We start from the raw sequence: 14291 nt of genomic DNA, 5'->3' as shown, positions 1-14291 counted from the left end.
AATGAAAGAGTGTGAACTTTCATTTCTCTCTGGGGTTATTTAAGTTTTTTTTTGGGATATATCTAAACTACATTACCCTTTTTACAAGACACACCATGCCGGCAAATCAGGGTAATATTACCGCAACGATGTGTCTTGAAAACAGCGTTGGGAATGTTACTTTTAAAAAGTAACTAGTTATAGTTACTGATCACTTTGTCAAAAAAGTAACTCAGTTACTTATTGAGTTACAAGATTATAAAAGTAACTAATTACCAAGAAAAATAACCCTTTTTTTCATTAAAGAATGCAAGAAAAATGGGTTCCACTCTTAATTAAACTCACTTAATTTACTATAAAATACTGCAATAGTGAAATATAAATGACTAATGACTGGAACACAATAAAATGTATGTCCAAGTGTTTTTTTTATTAAACTGATTAGTTGAAATAAATGGGCATTTAACAGGACGAACTACAAACAGGAGCATTACACTAATCTAGACAATTAAAATGTCACTGTATGAAATAACAAGACCCCAATCAGCTAAAATTCATAATTGCAAATAGAAACACCTGTAAAGGTTCCTGAGCCTTTTATCACTGAAATAAATGTCGTTATGCACAGTGATCTAATTTTTCCACTTCTCATAATTGTGTGTTTTAGAATCATTTCTGTTGCTGGTAATCTATTAATGATTAAATAAATAAATAAAAATCATTTAAAATGACACTAGAAGAGGCACAAGCCTGATGGAGGACTTACATTTACTAACTTGGGTCAGACCCAACCACAGAAGAGCTGAAGCTGGGTGGTAAACACACACAGGTAGTTCTAATAACACCTGAGCTCCATGACGTCTGAGACTGATGCATCAGTGTTACAGCGGGACTGAAGACACGATCAGAAACAGGTTACAGCTGGATGATCGAGGAAGGTAGAAGATCAGGACGTCTGAGCGGTGAACAGGTGAGCGGACCTTCGGGACGTCCCGCTGTCACGCCAAGAAGGGCACGGCTGCAGACCCGCACCTGCAGCAGCGAATCTGCGGATCTGCAGCCGTAGACTATTCATCATGTCTTCCTCGTTCTTCACGGGCCGTGATGCACTTGGATGAAAACATTCGCCTCTTTAGCTCCCAGTCAGCTGATGATGGCTTCAACACACCACGCTGCTGAATTAGTAACGCACGCATTTACTTACAACAGAAACGGCGTTATGATAAAAGAAGACGGTCATTAGATCACTCGTTACTGAAAAAACTTTTGCCATTATTTTAAATGGTGTTATTCCCACCACTGCTCATAAACACGCCATGCCGACATGACAACACACATTTTGCAGCATTCATTCCGCCTTGCTTGGTAGTAATCTTGTGGTAATTGTCTGTCTTTTACACAGACGGAGGTGTCATGATCACGTGGGGAGTTACTGCCGAGCTCTTGCCAGCAAATATATCGAAAATGAAAGTGAACACAGGCAGTAAGTTACCCTGTGTAAACAGAATCAGCAGTGATGTTAACCCCTTAAATTTCCAGGTTTATTGAACACAATGGGGTTTTGTCCCATGGGCGGGACGCTGGAATGCTGAGGGTTTTTTAAACTGAAGTGATGCAGAGCTCCAGGAAATTCTCTCTGAGCTGGAGCTCAGATCACCAGGGAATGTGGAGGACAGACACCTTCAGGAGCGACTTGTTAAAAAAACCTAATGAGTGTCTTTGATCACAATAAAAAGCAAGTTATCTCCGAGAAGAAACGGAAGCATCAGTGCAGAGACTGCCCCCATACCCCCTTTACCCCAGCTTTCCACCGGCCGTGGAAGCGGTTGCGTAATGTAGTAGCGTAATGCGTTTTACCCACAAGCTCATTCCCAACCGGGAGCTATTCTGACGTGAAACGAGAGTGCAAGGGTTCCACACAGCTACACGGGAGAACTGCAACACCCCGCGTGATTTCAGAAGCCCACACACAACAATAAGCAAGCAGAATTACAGCAGCATGCATCAAAAATGTCTGTGGTTTATTTTCTGATCTGTTTACATCGGCTACAAGGGTTATAACAGTAAATTACATACGTTTACCTGCATGTCAGTTTTATTTTGAAAGTTTCAGGATGTGTTTTACACAACTTTTAGGTTGACTTCCTGTCTGGCACGATCTAAACTGTGGAGTTTGATGTGTTTTGGAATCGTAGCACATAAAAAATAAACTGGAAACGTAATGATAGCAGACCCTTGCTTCTGGGGTGCGTCCAACAGGTCACACTTCGCTGCTGGTGCTCATCCACTGTAACGGCGGCTAACTGCTGCGTAGTACGTTTCACGTCTGTTTTGTGGCGCTTTCTCGTGCAGTGGAAAGGACGGGTCAAAAGGACTGGATTACACCACTCTGACCTACCTAAGGCTCCCTGATGCTGCCATAGCGTTGTGACAAATTTATGGCATTGCTTTGTAAAAACGGCTCACGTGAGCAACATTACCTGTTTGCTTTCCACATTTGGGACTTGTCTAGACGGCTGGTCTTCTGGAGAACCAGGATGAGTTTCCACGGATGGAATTACGGAGTTGGGTAAAAAGGAAAGAGAGTCCTCTTGATCGCAGGTCTGCTTCAGCGCATCGTTCTCCAAGCCTGTACCAAAACCACACAGAAGGTTCATTCCAAGTTATTTAAAGAAAATGAGATGAAGATAAACTAGAACAATGTATTGCTTTCTAAGAGAGTCCAGTTTCTACTTGATTGACCCCTTAGACAAATTAGCTACAGTCAGCAGGAACTGTCACAGAGCAATCACAGCAAACAACACCAAAAACAGATGATCGTGGGTCAAATCTGTAGTCACTTTTGTGCCAGAGTAAGGATGGCTTCAACTAAGTAGTGCAACATCACAATGCTAGTTCACAACACACTCGCATGCACACACACACACACACACACACACACACACACACACACACACACACACACACACACACACATGAAACTAGATTAGAGGCCGACCGATATGGTATTTTTTTAAGGCCGATCCCAATATTTAAAGAATTGTGTTGCAGATGGCCGATAACTAAAACCGATGATTAAGGCCGATATCTATCTATCTATCTATCTATCTATCTATCTATCTATCTATCTATCTATCTATCTATCTATCTGTCTGTCTGTCTGTCTGTCTGTCTGTCTGTCTGTCTGTCTGTCTTAGCAGCATGTTGATTGTGAAGACAACTGAACACTCACGGTGTGCAATATAAATTAAATAAGTCAAAAAAGACATTAATATTTATTGAATTTCAAATATAAAACAAACTCAAAACATTAAAAAATATGGTGTGTTGGGGTCCTTTCTTCCGTCTAGTAGTGGCAGTTTGGCCACACAGGTGCCTGAATTTTTTTCTTTAATCTGTCATTTAAAAATAATTTTGGCCGATGCAGAAAAAAATCGAATATATCAGCTCGATATATCGGTCGGCCTCCAAACTAGATATTTACCATGAAATAAACCTGTCTGAAAAATGACAAAACTTTAGATCATTTGATGCTCTGACTCCAACCTTATCCATTTACCAAAACTGTAATAAAGCAGTAGAATATAAATGTAAATCCACTTCAGCTCAGATATGATCCGAGATGAAATGTGTCACGATCTGCCCCTGCCTTCCTGACTGTCTCTCTCCTGCCCTGATTAGTCCTAATTGTTCTCACCTGCCCCTCGTTAACCTGCCCATGTGTTCCTGATTTCCCTGTGTATTTATACCTCCCTCCTTGTACCAGTCTTCGTAGGATCATTGTATGTGCATGTGCTTGTTTTGTCCTGTCACTCCTGTTCCACCATTAAAACCATTTTTATTTTTCATCCGTGCCTGGTCTCCTGCCTCCTGAACTCTCCACCACACATGGGCCATCATCTCCACTCACCCGCAACATGACAAAATGATGTAAGATCAAAACTTGTAATTTACCACAGTTTTCCTTTATTATTTGAATGACCTCTTCTTTCTGTGGAGAGAAAGAAGGTAAGAAAACAACATCTTAAGCATAAATAACGTTGTTTTCTATCAGTTACTCACCGTCAGTCCTGGTTCTCCCTTTTCTCCAGGTCTTCCCTGTGAGATTGGATTCAGTATATTTAAAAATTTTACTATTAAACTTACTGTCATTAAAGAAGAGACATAAAAAGACATTCGTCTCATAACACGCGGCTCCCTGGGGAGGATAAAGGTCGTTTATAAGATCAGACTGTGGCGGTAATGTGGCGCAATCGTGGCAATTTTATAAAAGATTAGGTGATGGCGGCATAAAAGGGGTATGGGGGCGGTCTCTGTGCTGCCGCAGACTTCCGTTTATCTTGGACATAACTTGCTTTTTATTGCGATTGAAGCCGTGATCGTTGTTTTTTATTAAAAAGCAGCTCCTAAAGGTGTCTGTCCCCATCAGTCCCTGTGCAGCCTCTGGTGATCTGAGCTTCAGCTCTAACAGAGAGACTCATGGAGCGCTGCGGTGCTCCAGTTCACCATCTCAGTCATGGCGCATACGACAGACCATTACCGCAAAATTCGCGCAATGCCATGCCGGCATGGCGTGTTTATAGACATACCATTGCGGTAATATTATGCCGATTAGCCAGCATGTTGTGTTTTGCAAAAAGGGCATTAGTTTCACTCTCATGACCTTAGACTCAGCTTCCTGATGTTGGTGTTTTAATCACCAGTCACTTATAGGGTTTTTCCAATGGCACCACTCATCGCGACTCCGATGGGTGGCATTCTCCAACAGCACGGTTTGGTATTTTCCTCCAGTTTTTCAGGAGCTGCTCCGTTTTGCTTCCTAGCATTTTGAACCAGGCCAAAAACACGGTGTCAGCAACTGTTGGCCACTGATTGGCTAAGGGATGGAGTCACTGGTTGCGCCAAGTACAAGTGAAACTCAAAAAAATTAAAATAGTAAAAATTCTAAGTTTATAGATTTCAGTAATCCTAATTAGACTGAGAGACCATCTAAAGCAGTGATACTCGTGCAGTGCTATCTCATTATTGTAAGCTTGTGTGTTGGGTGTAGAACTGCCAGCACCTCCAGGCCCGACAATCCAGCACACTTTGGCACTTTGAGCCTAGAATATTAAAACTTTGAATGTGGGGTTTTCATAAGCTGTAATCAGCACAATTATAACAATTAAAGGCTTGGGATATCCTGCTTTGTGTAATGAGTCCATCTCATACATTAGTTTCACCTTTTAATTAGGATTACTGATATAAATAACCTTTTGCATCATATTGTAGTTTTTTTAGCATCACCAGCTGGTGGTCACGTGGAGTTCCTCCTCATTGGGCGTTGAATGAGACCTGATCAGAGATCAATAGTGTTCACAAGCACCAGCTGTTGTTAAAAAGGCTGTTTATAAAACACATCACTTGGTGATTTGTGAAAGATTGTCTCCCTGTTCTGTGACTCTTACATAAAGTCAGAATCCAGCAGGAAGAGGAGCAAACGTTTACTGGAAGAGACAATTAAATGTGTATTAGCCCTAGCAATATTATATGGTATGTTATAGGGCTGCAGCTATTGGATATTTTTGTAATCGAGTACTCTATCGAATCTTTTATCGGTTAATCGAGTACTCTAATAAATTACCCTTTTGTGTTTGTAAACCATTATATCAAATAGCATGTTATAAAATATGAAAGACCTCTTAAAATGAGCAAGAAATTGCCAGTTATTCTACAAGTTTTATTCAAAATTAGTTTTCAAAACTTCAGCACTTCAACTTTACTTCACAGTAAACAAACGCCTGCGCAAAATATAAGTATGCAACCTGAGCCGATTTTCCCCTCGTGCGAGAATCTACTAGCCTGGCAAGCCAGACAAAAACAAGGAAGATAACTGTTGAAGTAGTGCTGCAAGCGGCTGCGGCCCAAACAGAACCAGAACCGCTCACGGCGCATGCGCAAACATGGCTCGCCAGCTATTTCCTTATTAACACACGTCCGTTTTAATTTCTACGCTTTTTTTTCACACACAATAACGAGGATTGTCGAGAAAGCATGTTTACCGTGGTTATGTCAAATTATACTATCACACAACATTTATTTACTTTCTTTCGTTTTCCTCATAAATACCTGCGTCCTCCTGCAGCGATCCCGAGGGACAACACACATCAATAACAACACAATAAAAAGTTCGACGTGTTGTAAAAACTGCTATTTTTAGCACATTTTCATGTCTGACGTGTTGCTACCAGACACAGTGTGAGCTGAAACTGAGTGCCACAAAAGAAAAAGTCGCACAGTGTCCGCAGAATATATAGCGGACCTCCGAGTCCGCTTGCAGAAGTGACATGTACATGTGGATGTTTCCTGGTCAGGTGCTGCAGCATGGAGGATGTGGTGTTGTGGTAGGCTAGATCCATTTTACAGTATTTACACTTACGACGTGAAAACTGGTGCCACACCTTTGACATTTTCTGTCTTTTTCGCACTCCACCGGGGTCCACGTTGTCCTCCATGGCTTAAGAGAAAGTTAAGTTACATTCGCAACTCGCGTGTGCATTCAGTGCAGTGTGTATGTGTGTCACTTATTTCGGTCCGGGTGAAACATGACCCTGGGCGATTGCAAAGCCATGAATTAATTAAATATGAATTAAACGAAGCCTTGAGGCAGATAATTTGATTTGAGGCTTTTTTGTACTCGAATTATTCGAGGTACTCGAGGAATCGTTTCAGCCCTAGTATGTTACCATTGGTCCAGGTAAGCCAGGCGCTCCATAGTCCCCCATGTCTCCTTTCTTTCCTCTGTCTCCAGGATTTCCTCGGTCTCCCTGTATAGGTGTGAAACAGCTTGTGAAAGCATGTTGAAGCACTAGAAACTCTGTGTCACACATACAGTATATTAGACCAATCTCACAAGCAGTTATTTGAGTTGTTGTACCTTCTGCCCTGGAAGACCATCCCCTGGTGCACCTCTGGGGCCCACTGGACCCTGATATCCAGGCTCTCCCTGGGAACAAACGATTAACTGATTACTGAGATTTGCTATGGACCATGGGACGGCGGTGGAAGAGGACTTAAGTGCCTGTCTTGTAACTAGAGGGTTGTGGGATTGAGTCCGGCTCAGTCTGTCGCAGTTGTTGTGTCCTTGGGCAAGACACTTGACCCGCCTTGCCTGCTGGTGGTGATCGGAGGGACCGGTGGTTTATGTGTTTGGCAGTCTCGCTTCTGTCAGTGCGCCTCAGGGCAGCTGTGGCTACATTGTAATGCAGTGTGTGTGTGTGTGAATGGGTGAATGACTGATTGTGCTGTGCATTGGGGGGTTGTAGAACCCTAGAAGGCGCTATACATACACAGTCCATTTCCCGTAGAAGATTTTCTATCATTGGAGTCAATCAGCAGAGTTATTAATGATTGTATAAAAGCCTCAAGATGATGGAAGAGTTCTCGGAAAGCTCCACCAGCTGAATGAAGACCTGAAGTACCAGACTCATTCCCAACTTGTGTTAGAATAGAAACGTGTATGATTTTAATTTATTGACTGTTTTGGAATTCTTGCCAACCTTTGGTCCTGGAATACCATCTCCTGGAGTCCCTGGCAGGCCAGATGGGCCAGGTTGACCAGTAGAACCCTAAAAACACAACAGATGGAAGACAGCAGGCTGATGCTATGAGTCAAGATGGAATTTTTTTTATTAGAGACAACAAATATTATTCATCTTTTACACCATGCTTGTCCAGTCCTGGTTCTTAAGGGCCACTATCCGGAAGGTTTTAGATGTTCCATCACACCTGGGCCATTTCTCAATGCCCAAGTACGTTCTAGCATATTTGACAAGTACTTTCTTGGAAAGTACAACAGAAAGACCATTCTACCAAGTACAGGAAATATGGCTTTTGGACCAGAGCCATACCCCCTATTGTCATGGCAACAAGCGCTGCTTTATGCTACGGTAAAAACAGATGACCTGAAGAGAAAGGCAACGCTGGTTTTATTCTGATAGTGGGTTAGCTACATAGCATTTTGCTGATTGTTGTGAGCTTTCTTCTCTGCCTTTTCCCATTCGATTTGTGCAGACTTCATCATAACACACCTTGCTGGCCCCGGTCTTCAGACAGATGGCAATGGGCGGAGTGAGAACACATCTATGACCTTTGAGCATATTTGCCACAGTGCGTACTTAGGATTGGAACCGTAGACCACGTCGATGACGTTTCACAAGTATGCAAGGACACAAGTTCAGACAAGAACACATATTGAGAAACGGCCCTAATCTGACTCTATTGGGGACTGAGAAACTGAACTGAAGTAGTTTTATCCACTGAGTTGGGTGTGTTTTATCAGGAGAACAAATCCATTTGCTTCGATGGTGGCCCTCTAGGACCAGGGTTGTAAGCCACAGCTTCGCACACACTGACCTTTGGTCCATAGAGTCCAATTCCAGGAGGACCTGAAAGTCCTGGGACTCCAGGTAAACCTCTGTCACCCTAACACACAAAGCAATTAAAACTAATTATTTTCCACTCTTCTTTAAGAATTTACAAACATTTCTAGTTGAGATTTTTGAAAGATACAATCCTCCAACTTTACCAAAGTCTTCAACCCTCAAACAAAACTCACGTTGGTCCCAGGTAGTCCTTTCCCTTCACGTCCAGGTTCTCCTTGCACTCCAGGTAGACCAGGTGGCCCCTGGTGTAAGTAGGCAAATATTTGTCATTAAAACAAAAATGTGAACAGCAACACTGTTGGTTTATCCTAAAAACACAACAAAATCATCAAAACAACAACCAAAGCACCCTTTTTGCTGCACTGAAATGTATTTTTTCTCTTTACTCCTCACCGGGGGTCCTGGAAAGCTGTCTCCTTTAGTTCCTGGTGGCCCGGTTGGACCAGAACTTCCTTTATTTCCCTGAAGACAGAAATAGGAGAATCAGAATACTGACAAAATTAAACAGGTCTGTTTAGATCAAGGATAAACTGAAGTCTAAAAGTCTTTTATTAACAATCCTATTAAGGATGGATCTTGTACGCAATAATTACTTTACCAACTCATGTTGTATGTTCCATAAGGATCTGGATAACAACATTCATCAGCGCATTCATGCAAACTTGCTTGGATTTCCTACTAAATGATAAAATGCATTCAAATGAAGAAAGTTGCTTGCAGAAAAACCAACTCAGAATAACGAATCTGCTAATTTGTAGATTGAAGCATGTTGCCTTGTCCATCCTGGTCGACACGGAATGGACTCCTCCCCTTTAACACACCTCCAGTTTTATATGCAAAAAGATGCAAACTTGCTCTGAAAGTATGGTTTTCTTTTCTGTTAGAACCAACGTGATAATCAAGGATAAAGACGAACGTTGCAGAATAGAAACAGAAGATGGGTAAATGAGGTAGAGGCACGTAAAGGTGTTGTTGGACAGTGTGCACGTGCAAAAGTAAAAAAAGAGGCAGAGATAAAAGACAGCTACATAGCAAGTGAAAACTGGTAGTTAGTTATCCTATAAGTTTATATGTTTAATCTGTTATCTGCAGGTTTCTATAGAGTATACAGACAGGAAGTCCTTCTGAAGAGATCCACTCATTCTAGCATGGACGTAATTTTCACTTTAGAAGTGGGGGGGCGACACGGGGAGGGGGATCTTTACAGTATGTTCTAATGGGAAAGAGGCTTCAACACAAACAGTTGTTTTGTGCTTGGTCCTTGAGCTCAACCAATGTCAATTTAATATAGCGTAATATTGTTTTTGGATGGTAAAAAGTGCAGGGGTCCAAACTTGACTTTGGAAAAAGTGGGGGGGACATATCCCCCCCCCCCCCCCCCAAATTACGTCCATGTATTCTAGTTTAACCTGCAAGAAACGGTAAGTGTCTCACTTGAATCGATGATGATGTCATGACAGACTAATGTTTAGAGGTGCATTGGGAGAGTTAATATTAAGACAAATTAATTACTTTGCTTGTCATTTCCCATCCTGCTGTTCATTAGAGTGAATGAATTGGACATTGCACTAGAACACCACAACACAATGCTGGTCGGTTGCATTTATTCATCACTTAAATTTAGAACTTTATTGATTAGAATCTCCATAAACTAAACATATCCATAAAATGACGGAGCGTTTAGAGCATTTAGGGTGCAGTCAATCGCTCCAGTTACGTCAGGAACACCCACCCCTGGCTGTAAATTGCTCTTTCATGCCCAGCAGCACTATTTTATTGCAGCCAGTAGGATCTGATAAAGTCCAGATTAGTCTGCCGGGTTCCTATGAAATACCACTGTTGTTAGAAACCCCAGAGAGGTCAGCTGCTTGATGACACAGGTGAGAAACATCTCCTCACGTGTCAGAAAATAGCCCCCCAAGCACACACCCATCCTTGTAAACCTTAAATGAGAATGGTGTAGTTCCAGAAAATCTCCTGGGTCATAACCTTCAGACCTGAGGCTCCATTCCTGGTTCCAAGCTTTCTTTTTTACACAAATAATTTATGTGTTTGTTTTGATTTTATTACCTTAGGCCCAATGATTTCCACTCCAGGCTCTCCAACTGGTCCAGGTGGTCCCACAAGCCCAGTCTCTCCCTGTTGGTGAGAAACAGCCAGTGCTAATCACACTGAGCAAAACAGTATCATACACTTAATATCCAGTAAGGCTATTGGGCCTTGGAAACAAGCCATCAACCCAAACCTATACATTTAATTATTTCTGACTTGTTTCTAAGTTAAACAATTAAACTTGTTTGATTGAACTCAGCCCATCTGGGGTTGCTGCAGGTGGTCAGGTCTAGGTTCAGCAACAGGATGTGCTCCAAGAATGATGTCAGCTGACTACCTGAATATCCTGAATGACCAAATTGCTCCATTTTCCCTGATGGCACGGGCATATTCCAAGATCACAATGTCAGGATTCATCGAGCTCAGATAGTGAAAGAGTGGTTCAGGGAGCAGGAGACATCGTTTTCACACATGCATTGGCCACAACAGAGTCCAGACCTTAACCCCATTGAGAATCTTTGGGATACGCTGGAGAAGACTTTGTGCAGCGGTCAGACTCTACCATCATCAATACGAGATCTTGGTGAGACATTAATGCAACACTGGATGGAAATAACTCTGGTGACACTGCAGAAGCTTTTTGAAACAACGCCACGGTGACTGTGTTGTAATCAATGCTAAAGGTGATTGCAACAAAATATTAGAGTGTGTGACCTTATTATTTGGCTGGGCAGCGTATTATATAATGTATTATTATTATTATTATTATTATTATTATTATTATATTAATATGAAAATGTTTACATCATTTTTTTTTTCTTTTTGACCCACAAGGACCTTTAGCTTGATAATTTTGGTGTTTGTCATGGAAAGATAGGACATGGCTGTCCTACATGTCTACATTGTTTATACTGATTTAATAAAAAAGCGTCTGACTCCACCAATCTCTCCAGTATTTGTGTTTATAGACTAAAGGCAAATATTACACTTTAATCTCCTCCCTCTAGATATCTGTTAGTGTGTCTGCATTTACATGTATGTGTTACTGATTCACTAGATGTCTTTACCTTTGGTCCCGGATACCCCCGCCCAGCAGGTCCAGGTAGGCCCATCATTCCCAAGCTGCCAGGCTCTCCCTGAGTCAACACAATGACAAACAAATCAATTTTATGCTGTAGAACCATTCTACCACACTAAAAGCACATGTTCTGACTCTTGTTTCAAATCCAAGTTCGCTGAGAAATTGTTTATTACTTGTTATTTTTGAAATATGATCGGCCACTCTGAGTTTAAAGTGTAGGCTGAAAGTGAAAATAGTCTTCTACCCCTATTTCCTGCATTAGCCGCCAATAGAAAATAGATGGATTAGTTACTGATTTGCGTGCTCACTCTCACGTTTACAAAAGTCTCATTTGCACTCGTCCATCTGGGCAGAGCATCATTATAGGCAACCTGCAGCTGATCATACTACATTTCTTATAGTTAGTCCATAGCATGTAACACACAGAACTGCCTTTACCTGTCGTCCTCGTCTCTCACGTCCTCTGTCATGATATGACCCAGATATTTGACTTTCTGACATAAAAATCTGGAAACTTCGTTTGCTTGTCCTCCTTGTTCCGGTAAATCATAACCACACTTAGCTGCATTATAAACGATGTTGTGTTCTACTCTATAGTCAGAGCAGATATCTAGTAGCTGCTGTAGACCAGCGGTACTCGGACTTAGAACCACTAACTCATCTGCATCACCAAAGATGAACTAATAACTGAGACTTGCAATAGACCAAGGCTATTCAGTTCTGGGCCTGGAGGGCCGGTGTCCACCACGGTTGAACTTTAACCCTGCTTCAACACACCTGATTTCAGTAAGCAGGTGATTAACAGGCTTATGTAGAGCCTGATGAGCTGCTGCACAGGCGATTCAAACACTGAATCAACTAAAACGTGCTGGATACTGGCCCTGCAAGAGCAGAATTGAGTACCCCTGCTATAGATCATGGTGCGACGGTAGCAGAGGATTTAAGCGCTCATTTTGTATTCAGAGGGTTTTGGGATTGAGTCCCAGTCTGTCACAGTCATTGTGTCCTTGGGCAAGGCACTTAACCTGCCCTGCCTGCTGCTGGTGGGTGGAGGGGCTGGTAGCGCCTGTGCTCAACAGCCTTGCCTCCATCAGTGAGCCCCATGGCAGCTGTGGCCACAATGTAATTCACCACCGTCAGCATGTGAATGCATGTGTGAATGGATGAATGATATGTGGCAGTGTAAAGGTTTTTGAAGTCCTCTGACTCTGAAAGGCTCTACGCAAAGGCAGGTTGATTATCATTTAGAACCGTTTCTGTGGTGAGATCACATTAGAACTTTTGTGTGAACCTATTAAATACCTTTGCTCCAGCAGGTCCAACTGGGCCTGGAGAACCTGACAGCCCCCTTGAGCCTCGGTCACCTCTGTCTCCCTGCAGAAGATCAGACGAATGAGACATCACACACCTGAGAGCATCTCAGAGTGAACAGAAGACAGCTCTGCTCTGAAAGATCAGCGCCACCTGTCCACATGGTCTGTAAAGGTACGTCAGCATTTGACTCCTTCTAACAAAGTCAACTTTTTGTTTTTTGTGTGAATCACAGGTTATAATGTTAACAATAGCAGGACATCCTTTTATTGACATTTTAAATAATATTTGGACAGCAGCTTCTCAGCAGGATACTCATGTTTACCTTTTCTCCCGGTGTGCCTCTTCCCGGCGGTCCCTCCAGACCTCTCAGGCCGGGCAAACCCATCTCGCCCTAAGGTCATCAGCAGGTTGATTCGAATCAGTAACAGCAAACAAAGCTAATCTATCACAACGTATCTGACCAGAGGGAAGTAAAACACACAATATTCATTCCCCCACTGCTAACGTTTACTGACAAATGTTTCCTACTTATGACACTAGCAGAGTGACGTTTGTTGTTTGTTCAGCTCTTAAATCCTTGAGAGGTAGATTCAACACAATGATTTGCTGTCAACAATTAAACTAATATTATTCTTTCTAGAATATTACCATTTTTAACCTGATAATACACATAAAAACTACACTCATGAATAACAACCTGCTGGCTGTAGATCAGGGGTCACTACCTGGTGCCCACCGGCATCATGATGCTCCAGGGACCATATAAAGTGCCCACTGGCCTTTTCATCAAATCTGCTGGCATCGTTTTTAATCACAAATGCATTAATATAAATGTAAATACTACAAATGTCTTGAAAAATGTACACAAAGGTTGGTGATCCCTGCTGCAGATGTTTGACACTTTCAGTAACTCAGCTGCTGCATCTAAATGCCTTTTCTATATTAGAAATATTGTTAACCCAGTGGTTCTCACTTATTTTCTGTCAAGCCATTATTTTGACATTTTTAAAGGTAATTAACTTCAGATTCAGGAAGAGCAATGTGGTTTTCATCCTGGCCGTGGAACACTGGACCAGCTCTATACCCTTAGGGGGGTCCTGGAGGGTGCGAGGGAATTTGCCCAACCAGTCTACCTGTGTTTTGTGGATTTGGAGAAGGCGTTTGACTGCGTCCCTCGGGGGGCCCTGTGGGGGGTACTCCGGGGGTATGGGGTACCAGGCCCTCTGATACGGGCTGTTAGGTCCCTGTGTGACCGGTGTCAGAGCTTGGTCCGCATTGCCGGCAGTAAGTCGGGCTCGTTCCCAGTGAGAGTTGGACTCCGCCAAGGCTGCCCTTTGTTACCGACTCTGTTCATAAGCTTTATGGACAGGATTTCTAGGTGCAGCCGAGGTGTGGAGGGCATCCGTTTTGGTGGCCTGAGGATCAGGTCTCTGCTTTTTGCA

The 14291-nt window shown here is 42.5% G+C and overlaps 1 protein-coding gene across 1 annotated transcript in view; it reads right to left on the bottom strand.

Annotated features, from left to right (window-relative positions):
* The window catches only part of col28a1a (collagen, type XXVIII, alpha 1a), a 68236-nt gene that overhangs the window by 2581 nt on the left and 51364 nt on the right, over window positions 1-14291 (bottom strand). Inside the window, exons 20-32 of the mRNA XM_054745789.1 lie at window positions 13172-13240; window positions 12838-12909; window positions 11522-11590; window positions 10473-10541; window positions 8796-8864; window positions 8576-8644; window positions 8374-8442; window positions 7518-7586; window positions 6896-6964; window positions 6705-6785; window positions 4042-4077; window positions 3934-3970; window positions 2460-2608 (exon numbers count right to left, since the gene is read on the bottom strand). Of these exons, the coding sequence (XP_054601764.1) occupies window positions 2460-2608; window positions 3934-3970; window positions 4042-4077; window positions 6705-6785; window positions 6896-6964; window positions 7518-7586; window positions 8374-8442; window positions 8576-8644; window positions 8796-8864; window positions 10473-10541; window positions 11522-11590; window positions 12838-12909; window positions 13172-13240 (927 nt within the window). The remainder of the gene's footprint in view (window positions 1-2459; window positions 2609-3933; window positions 3971-4041; window positions 4078-6704; window positions 6786-6895; window positions 6965-7517; window positions 7587-8373; window positions 8443-8575; window positions 8645-8795; window positions 8865-10472; window positions 10542-11521; window positions 11591-12837; window positions 12910-13171; window positions 13241-14291) is intronic.

The sequence above is a fragment of the Nothobranchius furzeri genome, chromosome 11, assembly GCF_043380555.1.
Source record: "Nothobranchius furzeri strain GRZ-AD chromosome 11, NfurGRZ-RIMD1, whole genome shotgun sequence".
NCBI lineage: Eukaryota > Metazoa > Chordata > Actinopteri > Cyprinodontiformes > Nothobranchiidae > Nothobranchius > Nothobranchius furzeri.
Note: the sequence above shows the minus strand (reverse complement) of the source record. Positions and strands in the feature narration are given on the sequence as shown.